A 19,013-nucleotide genomic window follows, 5' to 3' on the forward strand; every position below is an offset into this window, starting at 1 on the left:
TACCACCTGTGGGCTCTGAACACTCATATCGTGACACCTAAAGGACGCCTATGGAGAGCGGGAGGCAGGCTGGCGGGCGTGCTGGGCCCATCTGTCACACCGGCCCTGGGGATAAACACATAGCAACAGGGCCGTGGGGAAAGTCACGCACATCCCACCCACACATTCAGTGCATGTATCTATTCCACTGCTGACAGCTACGAACACTAATAATGGAGATAATCATGGAGGTAAAGATCCAAACTAGTCATCAGAATAAGGTCAAGTCAAGAAAAATTCCCACCAACAATGAATTAATCATATTAACAGACGTGAGCCACACTTTTCCGCTGCTTCACGACCACAAACAAACACACTTTGGCTGTGTTCGAAACCGCATACTTCTCCTACTACTCATACTAACTTTTTGAGTTTGTATGCGAGTTTGAGTAAGCGAGAAGTTCCCGGATGCATACTAGATTCTCCGAAATGTTGGGTATGCATCATGAGGTTACTACTCATACTCAAACTACCCAAGATGCAACGTAACGTGACGTCACCGATCGTCATTTCCTGTCAAAACGGCAGTTTCAAGCTAGCTACAACGAGGGTAGGTTCACTTCCTGTTTTCAAAACAAAAGCACCAATTGTATCGTAATGGCTTTCCCTATGATAAAAGGCAACGGGTATTTTATTTTGTGAAAATAACAGGAAGTGCGTTGCTCACTGCGGCTAGCTTTAGTAGCGCTGAATTCGTGGGAACAAAATTGTAAATAGCCGGTATTTTGTCAGGTTTTCAACACGTTGGGGATCTAAACGACTACTTTCACACCTGAAAATGTTTCAAATGTTGCTAAAGTTTACAGAGTTTAGAGCTTAAGGGAAATCAGCTTCAGGCCGGCTGATTTCGGCTCGGGCAGGAGCGAAATGCATTGTGGGTAAACGCTCTGCATACTGTCTGATTGATGAGTATGCAGTATGCAGTATGGAAGTATGTAGTTTCGAATGCAGCCATGTGTTTGATTTTCAACTCAACTCAACTTTATTTATAAAGCCCTTTAAAACAGCCGTGGTTGAAACAAAGTGCTGTTCATGAATAACAACACGAAGTATAAGGCATAGAACTTACTGAAAAATTTAAAAACAATAATAAACAATACTAGAAACAGAGTCTCATGCTGGGTTAAAAGCCAGGGAATAAAAATGGGTTTTAAGATGAATTTTAAAATGGACAGTGGAAGGGGCTTGTCTGATGTGAAATGGGAGGTCGTTCCACGGTTGCACCGGGCAGGGGCATAAGGATGGAGCAGCTCAGAGATGTAAGGCGGGGGGAGTCTGTTTAAAGATTTAAAAACAATTAAAAGAATCTTAAAATGGACTCTAAAATGCACAGGCAGCCAGTAGAGGGAGGCTAAAATGGGAGTAATGTGTTCCAGTTAGGAGGCGAGCGGCAGCATTTTGGACTAACTGGAGACGTGCGTGCGAGGGAGGTTTTAAATTTAAAAACCATAAAGATTAATGAGAATTGAACCACAGATGAAAATAGTCCCCCCCAAAAAAATCCAAATAAAAACTACAGCTGGTCATAGAATAAAAAAAACATCTCTTTACTCGGTAAGAATCGGTGACCTTGCACTCCTCAGCAGTGGCTTCACTCGTGGGATCGGTGGCTATTCAAAGCACGACTCCATCCTTATCTTTAACGCGTCCTTTTAGGGGTTGAACTCCAACATTAACAACAAACTCTAATTCCTTTTCTCATCTGAAAGTCCACGCCTCGATCCGAGCAAAGTTGGAGTTGTTAATCCTCTGCTCATATTTGATCCAGTTGGGTTCGGTTTCACGCTGCACTTTGAGCAGTTTTACATGACAGACCTTCATCCTGCTGTCACGGCCGACACAATACGCGTCTGCCTGGAGTTGGCTTACAGGCCGACGCAGGTCTGCTCGCTGACAGGTAGCCCGTCACTGTTAAATAAATGTCAAGAGCAATACTTCAAGCTGTCGCCTGTCCGCCCAAACGAACCGGCTCGTGACATGAAAACTGAAAAGTCATGTACAGGGAAAGGTTCAGCCAAGATCAGCCAAACCTGCACATTTCTGCCTGTTTTTGGTCCTTATAACGTGACCACTGTGAAACGGTCAGATGTTAACGGCATATTTCTTGACAGCTGAGGTGGGTAGTAACGAGTTACATTTACTTGAGTAAGTTTTTGAAAAAATTATACTTCTTTTAAATCTCTATACTTTTTACTTTTACTTGAGTAGATGTGTGCAGCAGAAACTGTCCTCTTACTCCGCTACATTAGGCTACAATGAGCTGGTTACTTTTTTCTTACTTCTTTGATATTCTACGCCTCATTATTTCTATCCCCCCCGTTTTACTTTGACACAGGCTGTGTTTGAAACCGCATACTTCTCCTACTACTCACACTGACTTTTTTCCCGGATGCATACTAGATTCTCCTAAATGTTGGGTATACGGCAGTTTCAAGCTAGCTACAACGAGGGTAGGTTCACTTCCTGTTTTCAAAACAAAAGCACCAACTGTATCGTAATGGCTTTCCCTATGATAAAAGGCAACGGGTATTTTATTTTGTGAAAATAACCGGAAGTGCGTTGCTCACTGCGGCTAGCTTTAGTAGCGCCAAATTCGTGGGAACAAAATTGCAAACAGCCGGTATTTTGTCAGGTTTTCAACACGTTGGGGATCTAAACGACTACTTTCTCGCCTGAAAATGTTTCAAATGTTGCTAAAGTTTACAGAGTTTAGAGCTTAAGCGAAATCAGCTTCAGGCCGGCTGATTTCGGCTCGGGCAGGAGCGAAATGCATTGTGGGTAAACGCTCTGCATACTGTCTGATCGATGAGTATGTAGTATGTAGTATGCGGTTTCAAACACAGCCAGAGACTTCCGCCAAAGGTGACGCAGCCGTGCAGTCTGGTCACGTGACCATACTCAATCTCAGCGGCGGGACGGGTTAGCTTTAGCATTAGCAGTCGTAGCAAACAAAGAAAGAAACAGATGAAAAATGTCAGAACCAACGGTGGGAAATGAAGACGCAGACGAGGCCTCATACTGAAAGCATGTTTACCTTACAAAGAGTGAGAAACAGCAGCTACATTATGTGTCTTCTGTGTCAACCAAAACAAACGCACATTTCAGCAGAAACTCAACATCTAACTTGAGGAAACATGTAGCGCTAAGTTTCCTAAACTCGTTTTTTCCCCCATGGATAGGTGAATGTTTGTTTTTTAGGATACATATGGGTTACATATGTTTTAAACATTTCCTAAGTCTCTTTTATTTTTTATTGAAGTTCTTGAATTTACCTGGATTATTTTAATTTAAGCTATTTTGTAATTAATTAATTCATTTTAATTTATTTCATCAATTGGATGAACTCTAATTGGCCTAAAGATGATTATTTAGTATTTTTGTCTGTCTGATTGAATGCTTGTGTTAACAAATAAATCAGACGTTACTCAACAGTTACTCAGTACTTGAGTAGTTTTTTCACCAAGCACTTTTTTACTCTTACTCAAGTAATTATTTGGATGACTACTTTTTACTTTTACTTGAGTACAATTTTTGGCTGCTCTACCCACCTCTGGGTATAGCTATATAATTAGAATTAAAACCTTTTTGTCGACCATTCTCTCAGACCCGACAAAGATCCTCCAGAGCTGAAGATACTAAAAGATTCTGACTACGATGAGAAGAGTGTCTGCAGTCTCTGCATCGAACCCCATTTGTCATTCAGATGCAGTCCACCTCAGATCGAACACAATAAACAATTACTCATAATGGAACTAAATGGCTGTTTGAATAGTCTGAAAGAAAGGAACAAACACGGTTTCTTTACACTGACAGCTGTACAATATCTAACACTGAAACAGTCTGATTGGTCTGATCTCCCGTCAGAGCCACAATAAACCATCTAATTGTCTATCTCTAAAGCTTGAAATCTCTTCATGCCATTCATGGTCCACACAATGAGTGAAATAGCCATGAATAATTAAAAGAAAAAAAAAAAAAGAGGGTCTCAATGGGCTTAAATCAAGAGACAATAGGGCGTAATAGAAGATGGAGAATAACTACAGGGAAAGAGCTGAGCAGATGGAGGGTGAGACAGAAAGTGACTGACAGACGGATAGATTCTCACGATGATATGTGGGTAAACACCAGCCTCACCTGGCCTCCTCCTGATTGACCACCATGTACATCTCCCAGGACATATTTTCAGCCACGGCTCCGTGAGGCACCAGCAGGCTGACCCCTGGAAAACACACACAAACGTGTCAGCAGCAGCAGCTCCAGCGGCCTGACGGCGTCGGACATAATGAGGGCTTACTGAGGTGTATCTGTGAGAGGGTCAGGCCTCCGGAAAGCATACAGAGAACCAAACTTTGGCTTAGAAATCATTATAAATCAAATATTCCAACGGAACTTTTAAAGGAAAGTAGGGCTGGGCGAGTTAACTCGTTTATTGTCGCGTTAATTCGCTAATTATTTAACGCCGATCAATAGTTTATCATGCATTAACGCAGGTTCTATTTTTGTAAAAGTCTGTTAATCACATTCACACAGTTACAGCAAACACCACGAAGCATGGAGTAATAAAATAAAGATAAACTAGCAGGTAACATCACCGGTACAGGTGCTCCTCGGTCTCTGTGTGAAGCTAATGGAGCTAACCTGCGCTACTTCCTGTTTTACTGGTTTCAACATAAAAGCACGTATTTCAAAATAAATTTTAATTTAAAAAAACTCCTGCATTTACAGCCAAGTTGAATTGTCTTCTCAGCGTAGTAGTTCCAGTCTAAAATATCACTTAAAGGCAAAACACACAACTGATAGCAGCAAGTCATTCAAGGAAACAGACAGTGGAGCGAGGCTTCTACATAAAAACTACAGAAAGATGCTGATGTTAAAAGTGTGTTTGCACAACAAATGTTATGGCACTTTCATTCATATGGCAGCACATTTAAAATAAAACTAAATGCTAAAACATTTTAATCGTTGCCCAGCCCTAAAGGAAATACAATTGGTTAGTTAGCGTAGATGCAGATTATTAGCAGAGCTTACCAAACCCTCTTTCCTCTTCTTGACTTTTTAGCTCGTCTCTGTGTCTCTATCAGAGGAAAGCTCTCTAAATCACCCAGTTATCCATCACTGCGTTTTAAAGAAGATGTGAAAAGACCACCAAGAAAGCATTCAGGGGCAGATCTATTATCATATTACAAGATCTTTGCAGCCGGACCTGATACACAAGAAATTTTTGTATTTTTCTCATTCACAAGACGACAAAATATGCAAAATATGTTTTTCCAGAAACTCAAACGATGTTTTTGGATCAAATCAATGAGCAATAATACATTTCATTTAATGTTTTTGGTCATTTTTGATAAGAAAAAAACTAAATGGCATATATATATGCCAGTGCTCGGCTGAATACTTTATAAATAAAAAGAAAATAACACATCTATCTGAATGAAGCATTCGGAGTTGAAGAATACCTATGTATTCAAACCAGCCACATTCAAACACATCTTTAAAGAAGCCAGAGCAGATTTTTTTTCTTAACACATGTCAACACATCAGCAGTGGAGGGCAACTGCTGGCTGACACCATTCATCTGCTGCTGTGTGAAAGCATTCACACAGAGGCGCAGGGAGCATATAAAGGCCCTGCTTTACAAATAAGAGGTTCAGAGGAGCCGAGATGGAGATGACAGATACAGAAGCTCTGTGGAAAGGCAACGTTTAGTAAGTAGTCGGCTACATCTGAAATGTGCTTTCTAACGGGTATGTTTTTATCAAATGAACACTGTTACATGTTAGTGAGGCGGCTCTGTTGGTACCACACAGAGAAAAGTGATGTAAACACCAGCGCTTTTCTTCTGTTGTGCTGTTTAATAGCTCAAATAAACAGATAAAAAAACATCTTCTAACTTCCCACAGTGGTTAAAGTCACAGAAATGCTTAAAAACTCTGAAAATATATAAATATATGAATAAATATATGTCCTCTTTTGTATAATGAGTCTCATTTAGCCTTATTGTTCCTAATGAAGCTTGAGTTTCAAAACTTAATCACATTTTAACTACTAATTTTATCTGATTCTATCTATTCTTCTTATTTCTTTCTTTTTTGTTTAAAATTTAAATCATGCTTTTTATTTCTACTGTTTTAATGTATCTGTAAAGCACTTTGAATCGCCTTGTAGTTGAATTGTGCCGTACAAATTGCCTTGCCTAATGAGCTCATTGTTTGGTGTTGTTGTGGATGTAAACTCCAGCTTGTGGAGTTTCTGACTTGTTTGTGTAGATTAAAGAGAAAAAAAGTGGATGAAAACATGGATATAACCAGAAGGAAGACATTCCAATAGTGTGAACTGATGACTCTGAATACTAATCTGAATATTTAGCAGTGCATATGACACCTGAAAGTATTTTATCTGCACTCTTCACTTTTAAATGAATGAATGAATTGATTATTTTGTATGTTTTTTTGGAATGATTTTATTGCCTTCTTGTGATTTTATGTAGCTGTAAAGCACTTTGAATTGCCTTGTGTACGAATTGTGCTCTACAAATAAAATTGCCTTGCCTAATCTATTGGAGCCAGAGATATTTCGGAGCCTAGAGGCCATCGGTGGTATTGCAGTTCAAGGCAAACCCTCGTTTGTTTAATAATTGACCTTATTTGTTAGATACAGGATGTATTTTTCATGCACGGACAAGTTGAGGACGTATAGTTTTAGCTGAAGCATGGTCTATGTCCCAATATACAAGCTGAGGATGAGGATGGATTTATGGACCAAAGTCCATCGAACTCTCCATTAATGGGTGGCTACAGGCCTTCTTTCAGTGAGTTAGGACCATGCTGAGTGGTCCGTCTGTATGTTTCTGACTTTATTCTTTTTTTTTTTTTCTTTTTACAAATGAAATGCTCTCTTAAAGGGATAGTTCGCGGCCTTCTAAGTTTCCAAACTACGTTTTCTAAGAAAGGCCGTGGGTGGCAACAGGTGGTTTGATTCTTGCACGCACTTCCGACTTGATTGTTTAAAAAATACATGTAGTTTATTTCACTTCCGGTTATTTTCACCAAAATAAAATACCTGTTTCCTTTTATCATAGGGAAAGCCATTACGATACAATTGGTGCTTTTGTTTTGAAAACAGGAAGGGAACCTACCCTCGTTGTAGCTAGCTTGAAACTGCCGTTTTGACAGGAAATGGCGATCGGCGACGTCACGTTACGTTGCATCTTGGGTAGTTCGAGTATGAGTAGTCATAGACATAATATACATAGACGCATCATGGCGTGCTGGAACGTAACAGCGTCGCCGCCATGTTGGGTGGGTCTCCTCACTCGAGGCTAGCACCAGAATCAATTGGAGTCGACGGAGAGCGAGCAACTATGTTAGTATTTTGTGCAGTTTACAGTTGCAATAACTGGCGCAGTATTGATACCAGATTGCGAGGGATTACCTTTTACAAGTAAGATTAACAGTAACAGTAATTTTGGTTATTTTAACATATATAATATTATGTCATCCTAACTAACGTTACTTACGTGTAAAGTTATTACAGTGGGAAATGGTACTCTCATTGGCTGTGTTTAAAACCGCTTACTACATACTACATACTTACAAACTGGTGTTTTCATACTCAAACTCGCATACTAACTCAAAAAGTTAGTATGAATAGTAGGAGTAGTAAGAGAAGTATGCGGTTTCGAACACAGCCTTGGTTACATCCACACATGTCAGGAATGGTGCTTTTTACTTCACTGGTCACTATTTATTTTTTTAAACTGTTTTTTAAATTCTTAGATTGTTTTTAAAGTGTTTATAATTGTATAAACATTTTAATTTAACTTTATGTCTGCCACTGGATGCTTGAATTTCCTTCGGGATCAATAAAGTATCTATCTATCTATCTATCTATCTATCTATCTATCTATCTTTTTTTTATGCATATCACTAAGTCGAGCAGAAAGCGTCTTTAATCTGGACTGCTGTGTTTGGCCGGCCAAACAGCTCGATGAACCGCGGTCCCTGCAGACATGCAATGTGAGCGCTGCACTCAACAGCAGCAGCTCCTCCACTCAGCCTTAAAGATGACCGCAGGAGGCGGATTTCACTTCACGTCTCCACGCTCGCTGATGGTCGTCGCCGTGCGCGCTGCGGCCGCAGAAGAGGGCTGTGAGTGGGGGGGTTAAGAGCTGTTGACCTCGTGGAACAACCGCCTCGGTTTGTCCGAAGTCCTCCAATCACCTCATTTGAAACGTGGGACAATGTGTGTGTGTGGTGTTCAATACCCATGGTTACACCAAGCACTTTTTTAACTCTCACTCAGGTAATTATTTGGATGACTACTTTTTACTTTTACTTGAGTCATATTATTCTGAAGTAACGGTACTTTTACTTGAGTACAATTTTTGGCTGCTCTACCCACCTCTGATGTTGAGCCCATTAACTTTTGTTGTCAAGACAAGAACATTTCTTAAATCTGACATAAACTGCTGTGATGTGTCATCTGAATGCGAGGAATATACTAGCAGAGCGAAGGCTGCAAAGTTTGAGTGACATGACAGGTCAACAATGTACAAACATTCAAGAATGCACATAACTCCATTTTAATGGGGAAGCAGGGTTTGAAAACCTCGGATTATTGCAGCGCTTCATTTGCTTTTCACCAAATGGAGACATTTTTAAATCCAGTTTAAAAACATTTCTTTTCTCATGTGTCTTATCTGGACTGTTGCTTGTTTTAAATTCATTTAAATGATTTTATTTGTTTCTCTTTATATTCTTTTATGTATTTTTAATGCTTCTTCCACTCCCTGCTGCAATGCTTTTATTTTATGTGAAGCACTTTGAACTGTTTTGTACATGAAATGTGCTACAAATAAATTTGATTTGATTTGAAAAGTCGAATCGCCCCCTGATGAAAACCAAAAAATATTGATTCTGACTGCTGATCTGGATTTGTGTCCCACATTCTGGATCACCACTGATCCAACAGAACAAAGGCAGGCTGTGCTTTCAGGATGCACAGCGAGCAGATAGCCAGGTCAGGACAACAGCTGAGAGAAACCGATGGAGGATGTGGCGGCTGCACGTATAAGCACAGCTCTTAGTCCTGATGGCTCCTATAATGAGAAGTTACTGCAGCCTGTCATCATGGAAACAGAGCGCACGGAGCAGGAGTTGCTTTGATTACAAGCACAAAGGAAGACTGACACAGTGGCTGTGTTCCAAGCCGCATACTTCTCCTACTACTCCTACTAACTTTTTGAGTTAGTAAGCGAGTTTGAGTAAGCGAGAAGTTCCCGGATGCATACTAGATTCTCCGAAATGTTGGGTATGCATCATGAGGTTACTACTCATACTCAAACTACCCAAGATGCAACGTAACGTGACGTCGCCGATCGTCATTTCCTGTCAAAACGGCAGTTTCAAGCTAGCTACAACGAGGGTAGGTTCACTTCTTGTTTTCAAAACAAAAGAACCAATTGTATGGTAATGGCTTTCCCTATGATAAAAGGCAACAAGTATTTCATTTTGTGAAAATAACCTGAAGTGCGTTGCTCACTGCGGCTAGCTTTAGTAGCGCTGAATTCGTGGGAACAAAATTGTAAATAGCCGGTATCAGTATGGCTGTGTTCGAAACCGCCTACTACATACTTGCATACTACATACTCATCGATCAGACAGTATGCAGAGCGTTTACCCACAATGCATTTCGCTCCTGCCCGAGCCGAAATCAGCCGGCCTGAAGCTGATTTCTCTTAAGCTCTAAACTCTGTAAACTTTAGCAACATTTGAAACATTTTCAGGTGAGAAAGTAGTCGTTTAGATCCCCAACGTGTTGAAAACCTGACAAAATACCGGCTATTTACCATTTTGTTCCTACGAATTCGGCGCTACTAAAGCTAGCCGCAGTGAGTAACGCACTTCCGGTTATTTTCACAAAATAAAATACCCGTTGCCTTTTATCATAGGGAAAGCCATTACCATACAATTGGTGCTTTTGTTTTGAAAACAGGAAGTGAACCTACCCTCGTTGTAGCTAGCTTGAAACTGCCGTTTAGACAGGAAATGACGATCGGCGACGTCACGTTACGTTGCATCTTGGGTAGTTTGAGTATGAGTAGTAACCTCATGATGCATACCTAACATTTCAGCGAATCTAGTATGCATCCGGGAACTTAAAAAAAGTTAAAGTTAGTAGGAGTAGTGGGAGAAGTAGGCGGTTTCGAACACAGCCTATGCCGTATGCAGAATGGAAGTATGCATTATGCAGTATGTAGTATGTAGTATGTAGTATGCAGTATGTAGTATGCAGTATGCAGTATGTAGTATGCAGTATGTAGTATGCAGTATGTAGTATGCAGTATGTAGTATGTAGTATGTAGTATGCAGTATGTAGTATGTAGTATGTAGTATGCAGTATGTAGTATGTAGTATGCAGTATGTAGTATGTAGTATGCAGTATGTAGTATGTAGTATGTAGTATGCAGTATGTAGTATGTAGTATGTAGTATGTAGTATGCAGTATGTAGTATGTAGTATGTAGTATGTAGTATGCAGTATGTAGTATGTAGTATGCAGTATGTAGTATGTAGTATGCGGTTTCGAACACAGCCAGTGATTCCCTCCGTGCTTTCATCTGCCTCCAGCGAAGCTCACCTGTGTTTGGAGCCACCAGCCGGCCCCCGGGGTGCCCGAACACGCCGCTGGTCCTCAGCTGCTCTCTGCCGGTGCCGAGGGGCCCGAGGGGCCCGTTGAGCGTGAGCAGGCCTTTCTTGCGTCGGTCCGCGGTGCCGCTGCAGTCGCGGCTCAGGTCTCGCGGGAAGGTCTCGGCGGCGGGCGCTTTGGCGTGGAACTCGGCGCGCTCGGCCACACCTAGTGAAACCATAAAGGAGCTCTGAACTTTGACTTTGATGTCGGGCAGGGGGTCAAAGAGCTCTTTGTCTGCGCTGTCGTGGAAGCAGAGGGGGGTGCTGTACGTTCGGCCCACTGTTAAATCGGGCTGCATCGAGGAGTTGAGGAGCAGCGGGTTGCCTGAAGAGATGGAGAGATAACACATCCGCACAGTCATCCCAGAGGCCTGCTTTCATGGGACGTCAGAGGCAGGAAACTCATTTAATTAATGTACAAAAGGCAAGTCTCTGTGTTTACTTAAGAGCCCTCATATGAGATAATGAAATTCACTGGTGCCCCAGATACCGCTAAACAAGGTCAAGTGTATGCTATTTTTCTCAATTATTTCTTGATGTAGCAAAGCAAAGGAATTCATTTCAGTGATTAAAAGCTGGAAAACATATCAGGGCAAAGAAATATGACGGAAAGAAGAAGGAAAACGTGCCGCTCAGTTTGTGTGAACTGCACAACATTCAGCAATTTGAGATTAAAATCAGTTATCATCAGGAAAGAAAAATGGTCGACCTTTGTTTACTGCAGGCCAAACGCTGTATTGCATTATGCTGGAAGAATGTCGGTTGCCCCTCTTTTACCCGCTGGTTAAATAACTTAACATCGAGTTTGTTAAGCTCTTGAGAAACTGACCTATATTGTTAGAAACTGGGCTTTGTAATTTAATGAAATTTGAAGGATATTTCTGGAACTGTTGAGGGAGGGAGAATGAGATAATGAAAATTATTTAATTGGTTGTTGGGAGTGCAAGCTTTAACCTAAATTTTGAATACTTTTTTTTAAATTATTATTATTTTTTTATTTATTTATATGTGTTTATTTACTTATTTATTTTTGTTATTTTCATTATTTCATATTCATTGCACTGTAATTTGCTGACTAATTACTGTGGTTTATTGTATCTTTTTTAATCATTTAATTATTATTTTCTTTACTGCCATATCTTTTGGATGTTTAAATTGTCGGATGTTATATTAACATGAAAAACCAATAAATACATGTTTAAAAAAAAAAAAAATCAGTTATCTTCTGAATAAATACAAATGCCGGGGTTTACGAAACACATCTGGGGGCTCCACCGCTGACCGGTGAAGCTCCGGGCAGGCGATCTGTGCACCAGAGGCGAGGGAGCACAACCTGGACTGTGGCTTCCAGGGCTCAGAGCCACGGTCAGGGCGTTAGATTTAATTACCAAAGCACACACTCACACTCACACAGCTTGATCTCCATAATTCATCTGCCGGAGTCAGCTCCTGTGGACGGTCGCTCGTCCTCCTGAAGGAGAGGAAGGGGAAAGGTCCATTCTGTAAAATGAGGGGAGTCCTTCAGCTCCTAGTGTGTGTTGGTGGAGGCAGGAGGCGGGGGGGCGGGCCTTCATCTGTGGCCATTAAACGTGCTGGCGCCGCCGTACAGGGCGAGCGGCGCAGCGCATCGATCTGGCAGCCGTGCCAAGACAACAGCGAAGTCACTGAGTCCTTGCTGCCCAGCTGTTGCCTGGCGAGGGGTGCAACGCAGGAGGCTAATGTTGTTTTATTTTTAGAGAAATCATTAATTATGGAGGGTGGGAGATGCGAGGAGCCTTCTGAGGTGTGCCGCTGTTCACCTTTCATTTCAAAACTCCACTTTTCCAACTGATTTTCTTCCCGAATTAATTCTTAAAATTAAAATGTGAACTATTTATTCACAAATTTTGCACCTGTGCTGCTCCAGATATGCTGTAAAATCTAAATGAACAGAGCTGCATGTAACAGTAATGAACCGTTAAACCTCCGGGCAGTTTTTAACTATTTTATTCATCTTTTAAACACAAACTGCCTCACACAGATAGCGCAGGATGCTAAATGATATATTCAGGAGGAAAAGTTACTGTGTTTATTATCAGTGACACAAATCACTGAATCAGACACACGGTCCTCTGTTGATGTCATTGAGAAGGAGCTGCCAGGAACTAATATTGACAGAAAACAAGATAATTACAACATGGTCAAGGCTAAGTATTGAGTAGGAATGTGATAAATATTATGTTGCCACAGGATAAAATGCTTGCTGTGAGTTTGGAGGATTCCATCTTGACTTTAGATAAAAATGAACGCTTTAAATAACTTCAACATTTACTCTAAACTAAATAGAGTGATTGTGTATACTGCTGAGCTAGCTAGCACATAGGACAGACTTTTGCTTGTAGCTTTAGCGCCGTAGATTCTAGCTTTAATCTGTTTACTTGTTGTATTAGAGCTCACAATGGCTGAAGCAGGAGAATAGAAGTGGATTTTTATCGTAGATTTACAGCCAAAGCCTTTTTCTGGATGGACTTTTTCAGATAATAAGGACGTAAGGAGTAAAGGTCAGCTATCCTCATAGCTAGCTGCTAGCTGTAGGGAGCTGCTAGCAGCTAGCAATGACGAAGACCTACTTATGTCCAATTATACTCTGTCGAGTGTAAGTCCAGCTTCTGGGAAATAAAGGTTCATATAAATATGAAATGTTTCCGGAAATCGGGGCTCTGTCTGATGGAGGCCCTCCGAGTCCAGCGCTACTATACTTCACATGTGACCACCAATAAATACTTGGTTTAACTTAAGATTTCTCCAGCTTGTTCTTGAGCTTAAAAATGAAAGAATTGAGCTAACAGTGATGACATTGATATCATATGTGTGCTGTTTGCAGCATCGAGCCTAACAACGTAGCAGGTATAATCTTTCACACTTTCAGTTATGCCTCTCCACGCAGTTGCTGGAACTCTTGCAGGTGGGAGTCAAATCACTCAATTCCACCCGACATAATGTTACAGTCAAAGTGAAAATGAAAAAAAACGTGTAGCTCTGGTGTCATTTTCAGGGTGTAAAACACTGTACAGTGTGCTGCATTAACATCACTGCAGGTACCCAGCCTGCAGACATGTTCAGTCCACTCTCCAACTATTCCCCCCCGACTGAACCTGCATCATAAGAGGCACAAAGAGTCGGCGCCCGGGATGGGAAGGTAATTGCCATTAAGGTGACGTTCCAACAAAAATGAATGAAAAAAAAATGCTTGTTTCATTCTTAAACATTGACAGCAAACCAACAAGCGACTCTGTAATAACTCCAGCTCAGTGGACATTAGTAATATGCGGCTGACATTCGATCACCGCTAAATTTTCTCCCCTCCGGTCGAGTGGAGAATGATCTGATTATCGCATGAGTGTGCATCTTTAAGAATGGCGCCACGAAAATGGAATGGCAGCGGGCGAGATGAGAGAAGTTAATGAAATGTAGCTCAGGTTGAATACCTTGAGGGATGGGTTTGGAATTGGTCCTCTGATTAAAAATCACTCAGAAGGAGAAGAAATGTGCAGAGACAGGGTCAGGTCCGAGGCTCATTCTGCACCCTGTCTTTCACAGACACTCCGGCAGCTGAGACCATCACAGCGCATTCACTAACTCAACCAATATACTGGCGCTGATTAGCTGTGAGAACACTACCCAAACGCAATCAAACCCATAGTTTCAGGTTTTTTTTTTCCCAAGATAGGGTGCTTTAATTAGGGCTGGGCGAGTTAACTTGTTAATTATTTAACGCCGATAAATATTTTATCAAGCATTAACGCAGGTTTTTGTTATTTTTTGGGGCTTTTGTGCCTTGAATGGATAGGAAAGTTCAGAGAGACAGGAAGCAGGGGGCAGAGAGAGGGGGAACGACACGCAGCACAGGGCCGTCCGATGCTGGACTTGAACCAGCTGCAGCGAGGACTGTAGCCTCTTGTACATGGGGCGCCTGCTCAACCCACTACGCCACGGACCGGAACCGGAAAAGAAAGTAATCGGCGGATCCACCAAACATGGAGAAGGGTACGGAACTTTTACTCGGCCATTTTCATTTTAAAGTTCTTCCAGACGGCGGAGTCGACAGAACCAAAGTCATCTGTAAACACTGCCAAGTTGAATTGTCTTCTCAGCGTAGTAGTTCCAGTCTAAAATATCACTTAAAGGCAAAACACACAACTGATAGCAGCAAGTCATTCAAGGAAACAGACAGTGGAGCGAGGCTTCTACATAAAAACTACAGAAAGATGCTGATGTTAAAAGTGTGTTTGCACAACAAATGTTATGGCACTTTCATTCATATGGCAGCACATTTAAAATAAAACTAAATGCTAAAAGCTATACACTACTTTTGGATTCATTTTTGGATTCTGAGTACAAATGCGATTAATCGCGATTAATCAGGGAAATCATGTGATTAATTAGTTTAAAAAGTTTTAATCGTTGCCCAGCTCTAGTTTTAATATCCTGCTATGTTATGAAAACATAGGAGAGGCCTATAGAAAGCATCCTGACTGGTAGCATCTCAGTGTGGTTGAGGAGCTGCTCAGCCATGGACCGGAAGGCCCTACGCAGTGTGGTCCGTTCGGCTGCATCATCAGTAAGAAACTCCCAGCCCTTCAGGACATCTACCACACAAGATGTCTTCATAGAGCTGGCAGGATCCTAAAAGACTGCCATCACCCATCCTTCAGACTGTTCACCACGCTGCCTTCTGGTAGGCGGTACAGAAGCATCCGGTCTCGCACCCGCAGAATGCAGAACAGTTTCTATCCTAAGGCCATCAGGCTTCTAAATGGACTATAATGCACTCTCATCACTTTCACACTCGACACTTACACTTAATACTTTACACACTTTATGCTGTACACATGCCTACCTCCACTGCTGTTTGCACTGCAACATGCAATATTGCACAATATTGTATTTTTATTTTATCTTATGTTTCTAGGTTAGTATAGGTCTTAGAGTAGCATAGGCTATTATGTGTATTATATGTTCAGTATAGCTCTTGTAATTAGTGTAAAATGTATTTTGTAGTATCCACATTGCCTATTTATTGTTACTGTTTTAGTTAGAGAACTTATGTCATGACATGTTACGGCATGTTATGTCTTGTTATGGCAGCTGCTGTACGGTGTCCTGTCCCAAGAATTTCAGTGCCCAGTCCGACTCTGTTGTTCTGTGTATCTAACGATAAAAGACTTGACTTGACTTAAAAAGAGCGGCGAAGTTGTTAATTATGCGGTCGCAACACAAGCAGGTGAATAGGAAATACCACGACAAGTTCCTCTGAAACAAACTGGGGCTGCTAAACCACACGAGGAGGTGTTCCACATTTCACCGGGATGCTGGACCCGGCTGCTTCAGAGGGAAATGCAAAGGAGTGATTGTGGCCGGCGGAGGGCACAGCAGGCAGCGATGGGGAGAGCTGGCCTATTTAAATAGGATTGATGACCTGCTGAATGCAGCCCTCACACACACCCCCTCCCGATCCTTTCTCCTCGCTTCTTTCCGATCCTGTGACATGGGTTGGGGGAGCTTGACCAACTCCCCGGGCCTGGCGGTGGCTGGGGGCCGCCGCCGCTCCTGGCGGGATGGATGGCCTGTCGGCACCCCGGCTATCACTCGCAGCAACCCAGAAGTGTCAGTGACAGTAATATGGATGCTTCTAAGTGAGGCCGGCCGGGACAGTCGCAGTCATACGAGCCCACAGAAGTTATTGCTGCGCACAACAAAAAATGGAATTGATGCTCACTGTTCCGTACCTCTCACATTTATCCATCAGCGGCTCTTGCTGCTGTAATCTGATGGAGGAGGCTGCTTGCCTGACAGTCAAATGTGTGGTCCAGGGGAAGGTGCCGGTGTTTTATTAAAGATTGATTATCTCTTGCTGCAAAATAACAGAGGAGCAGGGCTGTCAAAATAGAAGGACAGGTCCTTTCACTGATTATGGGGGGATAAATCCTACGCAGATGGGGAGGCTGCATGCCGTTCTGCGGGATGCAAACAAATGCCATCAATCACAGGCCCGGCCCCGTCTCGGAGGTCTTTCACGACGCTGGCTTTTTGCCCAAACTACCAGCAGAACTGAAATCAGCCCCAACTGTAAGCACTTTTAAATCCAAGTTAAAAACATTTCTCTTTCTGTGTGCTTATGGTTGAGTTTATATTTGTCTTTTTCCCCTCTTCTTTGATTGCTTTTAACTGTGTTTTAATTTTTATTCTGTTTTTTATTCTCTTTAACCCTTGTGCGGTCTTAACAGTCTGTTTACTCCCCGCCCTACCAAAGCCCCAAAATAAAGCAACTTAATTGAATTTTAAATCCAAAATTTATTTTGTATGATGAAATCACCTGTTATTTATCTATTCAACTCAATACGATTTTTTTATCATGTATTTTTTGTGTCACAATACAAAAAGACAATCACCAGTTTTCACACTGGAAAAAATGCCCCTCCAAAAATAAGTAAGAAAAACAACAAATACAAGACGTTTCTGCTTGAAATAAGCAAAAAAAAATCTGCCAATGGAACTAGTGAAAATCGGCTTGTCAAGATTTCTTGAAATAAGATGTGATATTTAGGACTTTTGAGATAAAAGTGATCTTGAAATTAGCTTAAAAACCTCTTCAAATGTCAAAAAAAGCTTTTCATATAAAAATCCGACTCAAAACAATTTGTTTTCAAGACTTTTTCATTTAACAAGATATTCCAGATGTATTGTATTAAAACAAGTCCCTATATCTGGCTGAAATAGTACTTGTTAGGCAGTTGTGTCTTATATTAAGTGTAATGAGAAATTTAGACTAGAAATGAGACGAATATACTTGGTAAGACTTTTTTAACCACAAACCAACTGTCAGTTGGATCAACAGTTTTCTTGTTTTCTCAGTTTTCTTTTACATAAAGGTTTATTATTGCTATTATATAAATGTGAAGTAATTACTTCTGAACTAATTATATTGAAAGGGAAAAAAACAGTGAACTTTTTTCTGGTGTTTAAATGTTTTTATAATTCACGGGTCAAAAATGACCCATAAGACAATCTTTGTGCCCTAGTGGTGTACAGCCCACATGGAAGCATAAACAAAAATAAATATGACTTTTTCTAATGATGGGGTCCCTTTAGGAAAAGTCATACAATTTCAAGTTGGAAAAAGATAGTTTAAGGTGTTTTTTCTACAGCTAAACATGGTAGTGGGTCACTTTTGACCCGCAGGACAACAGGAGGGTTAAAAGAAAAAGACTTTTCAAGTCTTGTTTTGAGTCACATTTCACATGAAACAAGCGTTTTTTGACATTTGAAGAGGTTTTTAAGCTAATTTCAAGATCACTTTTATCTCAAAAGTCCTAAATTTCACATCTTATTTCAAGAAATCTTGACAAGCCGATTTTCACTAGTTCCATTGGCAGATTTATGTTGCTTATTTCAAGCAAAAACATCTTTTATTTGTTGTTTTGCTTCCTTATTTTTGGAGGGGCATTTTTTCCAGTGTGGCTCTCTCTCTCACCTTGTCTGGTGGTCTTGAAGTTAAAAGACTGGAAACCCCCGGTGAGGGCCGAGGAGTCGATGACGTCCACGCCGTAGTCGCTGTGGTTCTTCCTGTACAGCATGACGGCCACCACCAGGATCGCCACGGCGATGATGCCGGCGCCGAGGCCCGAGTACAGAGCCACGTCGTTGGAGCTCTCCATACCTGCGAGGCGACAAGCACAAAGAAACGAAATGAAGTGCAAACTCAGCTCAGCATTCCTCATAAGCTCCTCAGTTTTTGAATAGAATAAAAATAGAAAAATACTTCATTCATCCACCAATAGGGGAAATTCTAATTAGTCAAGTAGCTAAAAAAAAAAAAAAAAAAAAATCAATATTTACAATGATTGTATATTAAAAACAACAATAATAATACAATTATAAACAATTCTAATAAAAATACTGCTACTAACTAATAATAATAATAATAATAATAAATGACTAAATAAATAAAATAAAATAAAAAAATCAATCAATCAATTTGAGAAGAACTCAGCGGTCACTGCTAAAAAGCCTTATGGCTGTGGGAACAACACAGGAACTGGTTTTAGAATTTACAGCAGATAAAAAAATATCTGCGGCTTCAGAGGGAGCTGTAACGTAAAAAAAAAGTTGGATCTTCATAAACAAAAGGAAAAATCTATAGTCAAAGAAAACTTCTGTGACCTCTGGAGCTCACTTCCCACCTCTGCTCGAGGCTCCTGGTTACATTAGCTTCCAGGAGCACAACACACCTGCACCGAAGTGT

At 41.1% G+C, this 19,013-nt stretch overlaps 1 protein-coding gene across 3 annotated transcripts in view; it reads right to left on the reverse strand.

Annotated features, from left to right (window-relative positions):
- The window catches only part of LOC142381874 (netrin receptor UNC5D-like), a 318,795-nt gene that overhangs the window by 66,193 nt on the left and 233,589 nt on the right, over positions 1 to 19,013 (reverse strand). For 2 of the 3 annotated variants that reach the window (XM_075467162.1, XM_075467163.1), the window contains 3 exons: positions 18,243 to 18,428; positions 10,680 to 11,054; positions 4,174 to 4,258 (listed from right to left, as the gene is read on the reverse strand). In XM_075467162.1, coding sequence (XP_075323277.1) covers positions 4,174 to 4,258; positions 10,680 to 11,054; positions 18,243 to 18,428 — 646 coding nt within the window. The remainder of the gene's footprint in view (positions 1 to 4,173; positions 4,259 to 10,679; positions 11,055 to 18,242; positions 18,429 to 19,013) is intronic. The other variant, XM_075467164.1, reaches the window with a different exon arrangement.

The sequence above is a fragment of the Odontesthes bonariensis genome, chromosome 6 (genome assembly GCF_027942865.1).
Source record: "Odontesthes bonariensis isolate fOdoBon6 chromosome 6, fOdoBon6.hap1, whole genome shotgun sequence".
NCBI lineage: Eukaryota > Metazoa > Chordata > Actinopteri > Atheriniformes > Atherinopsidae > Odontesthes > Odontesthes bonariensis.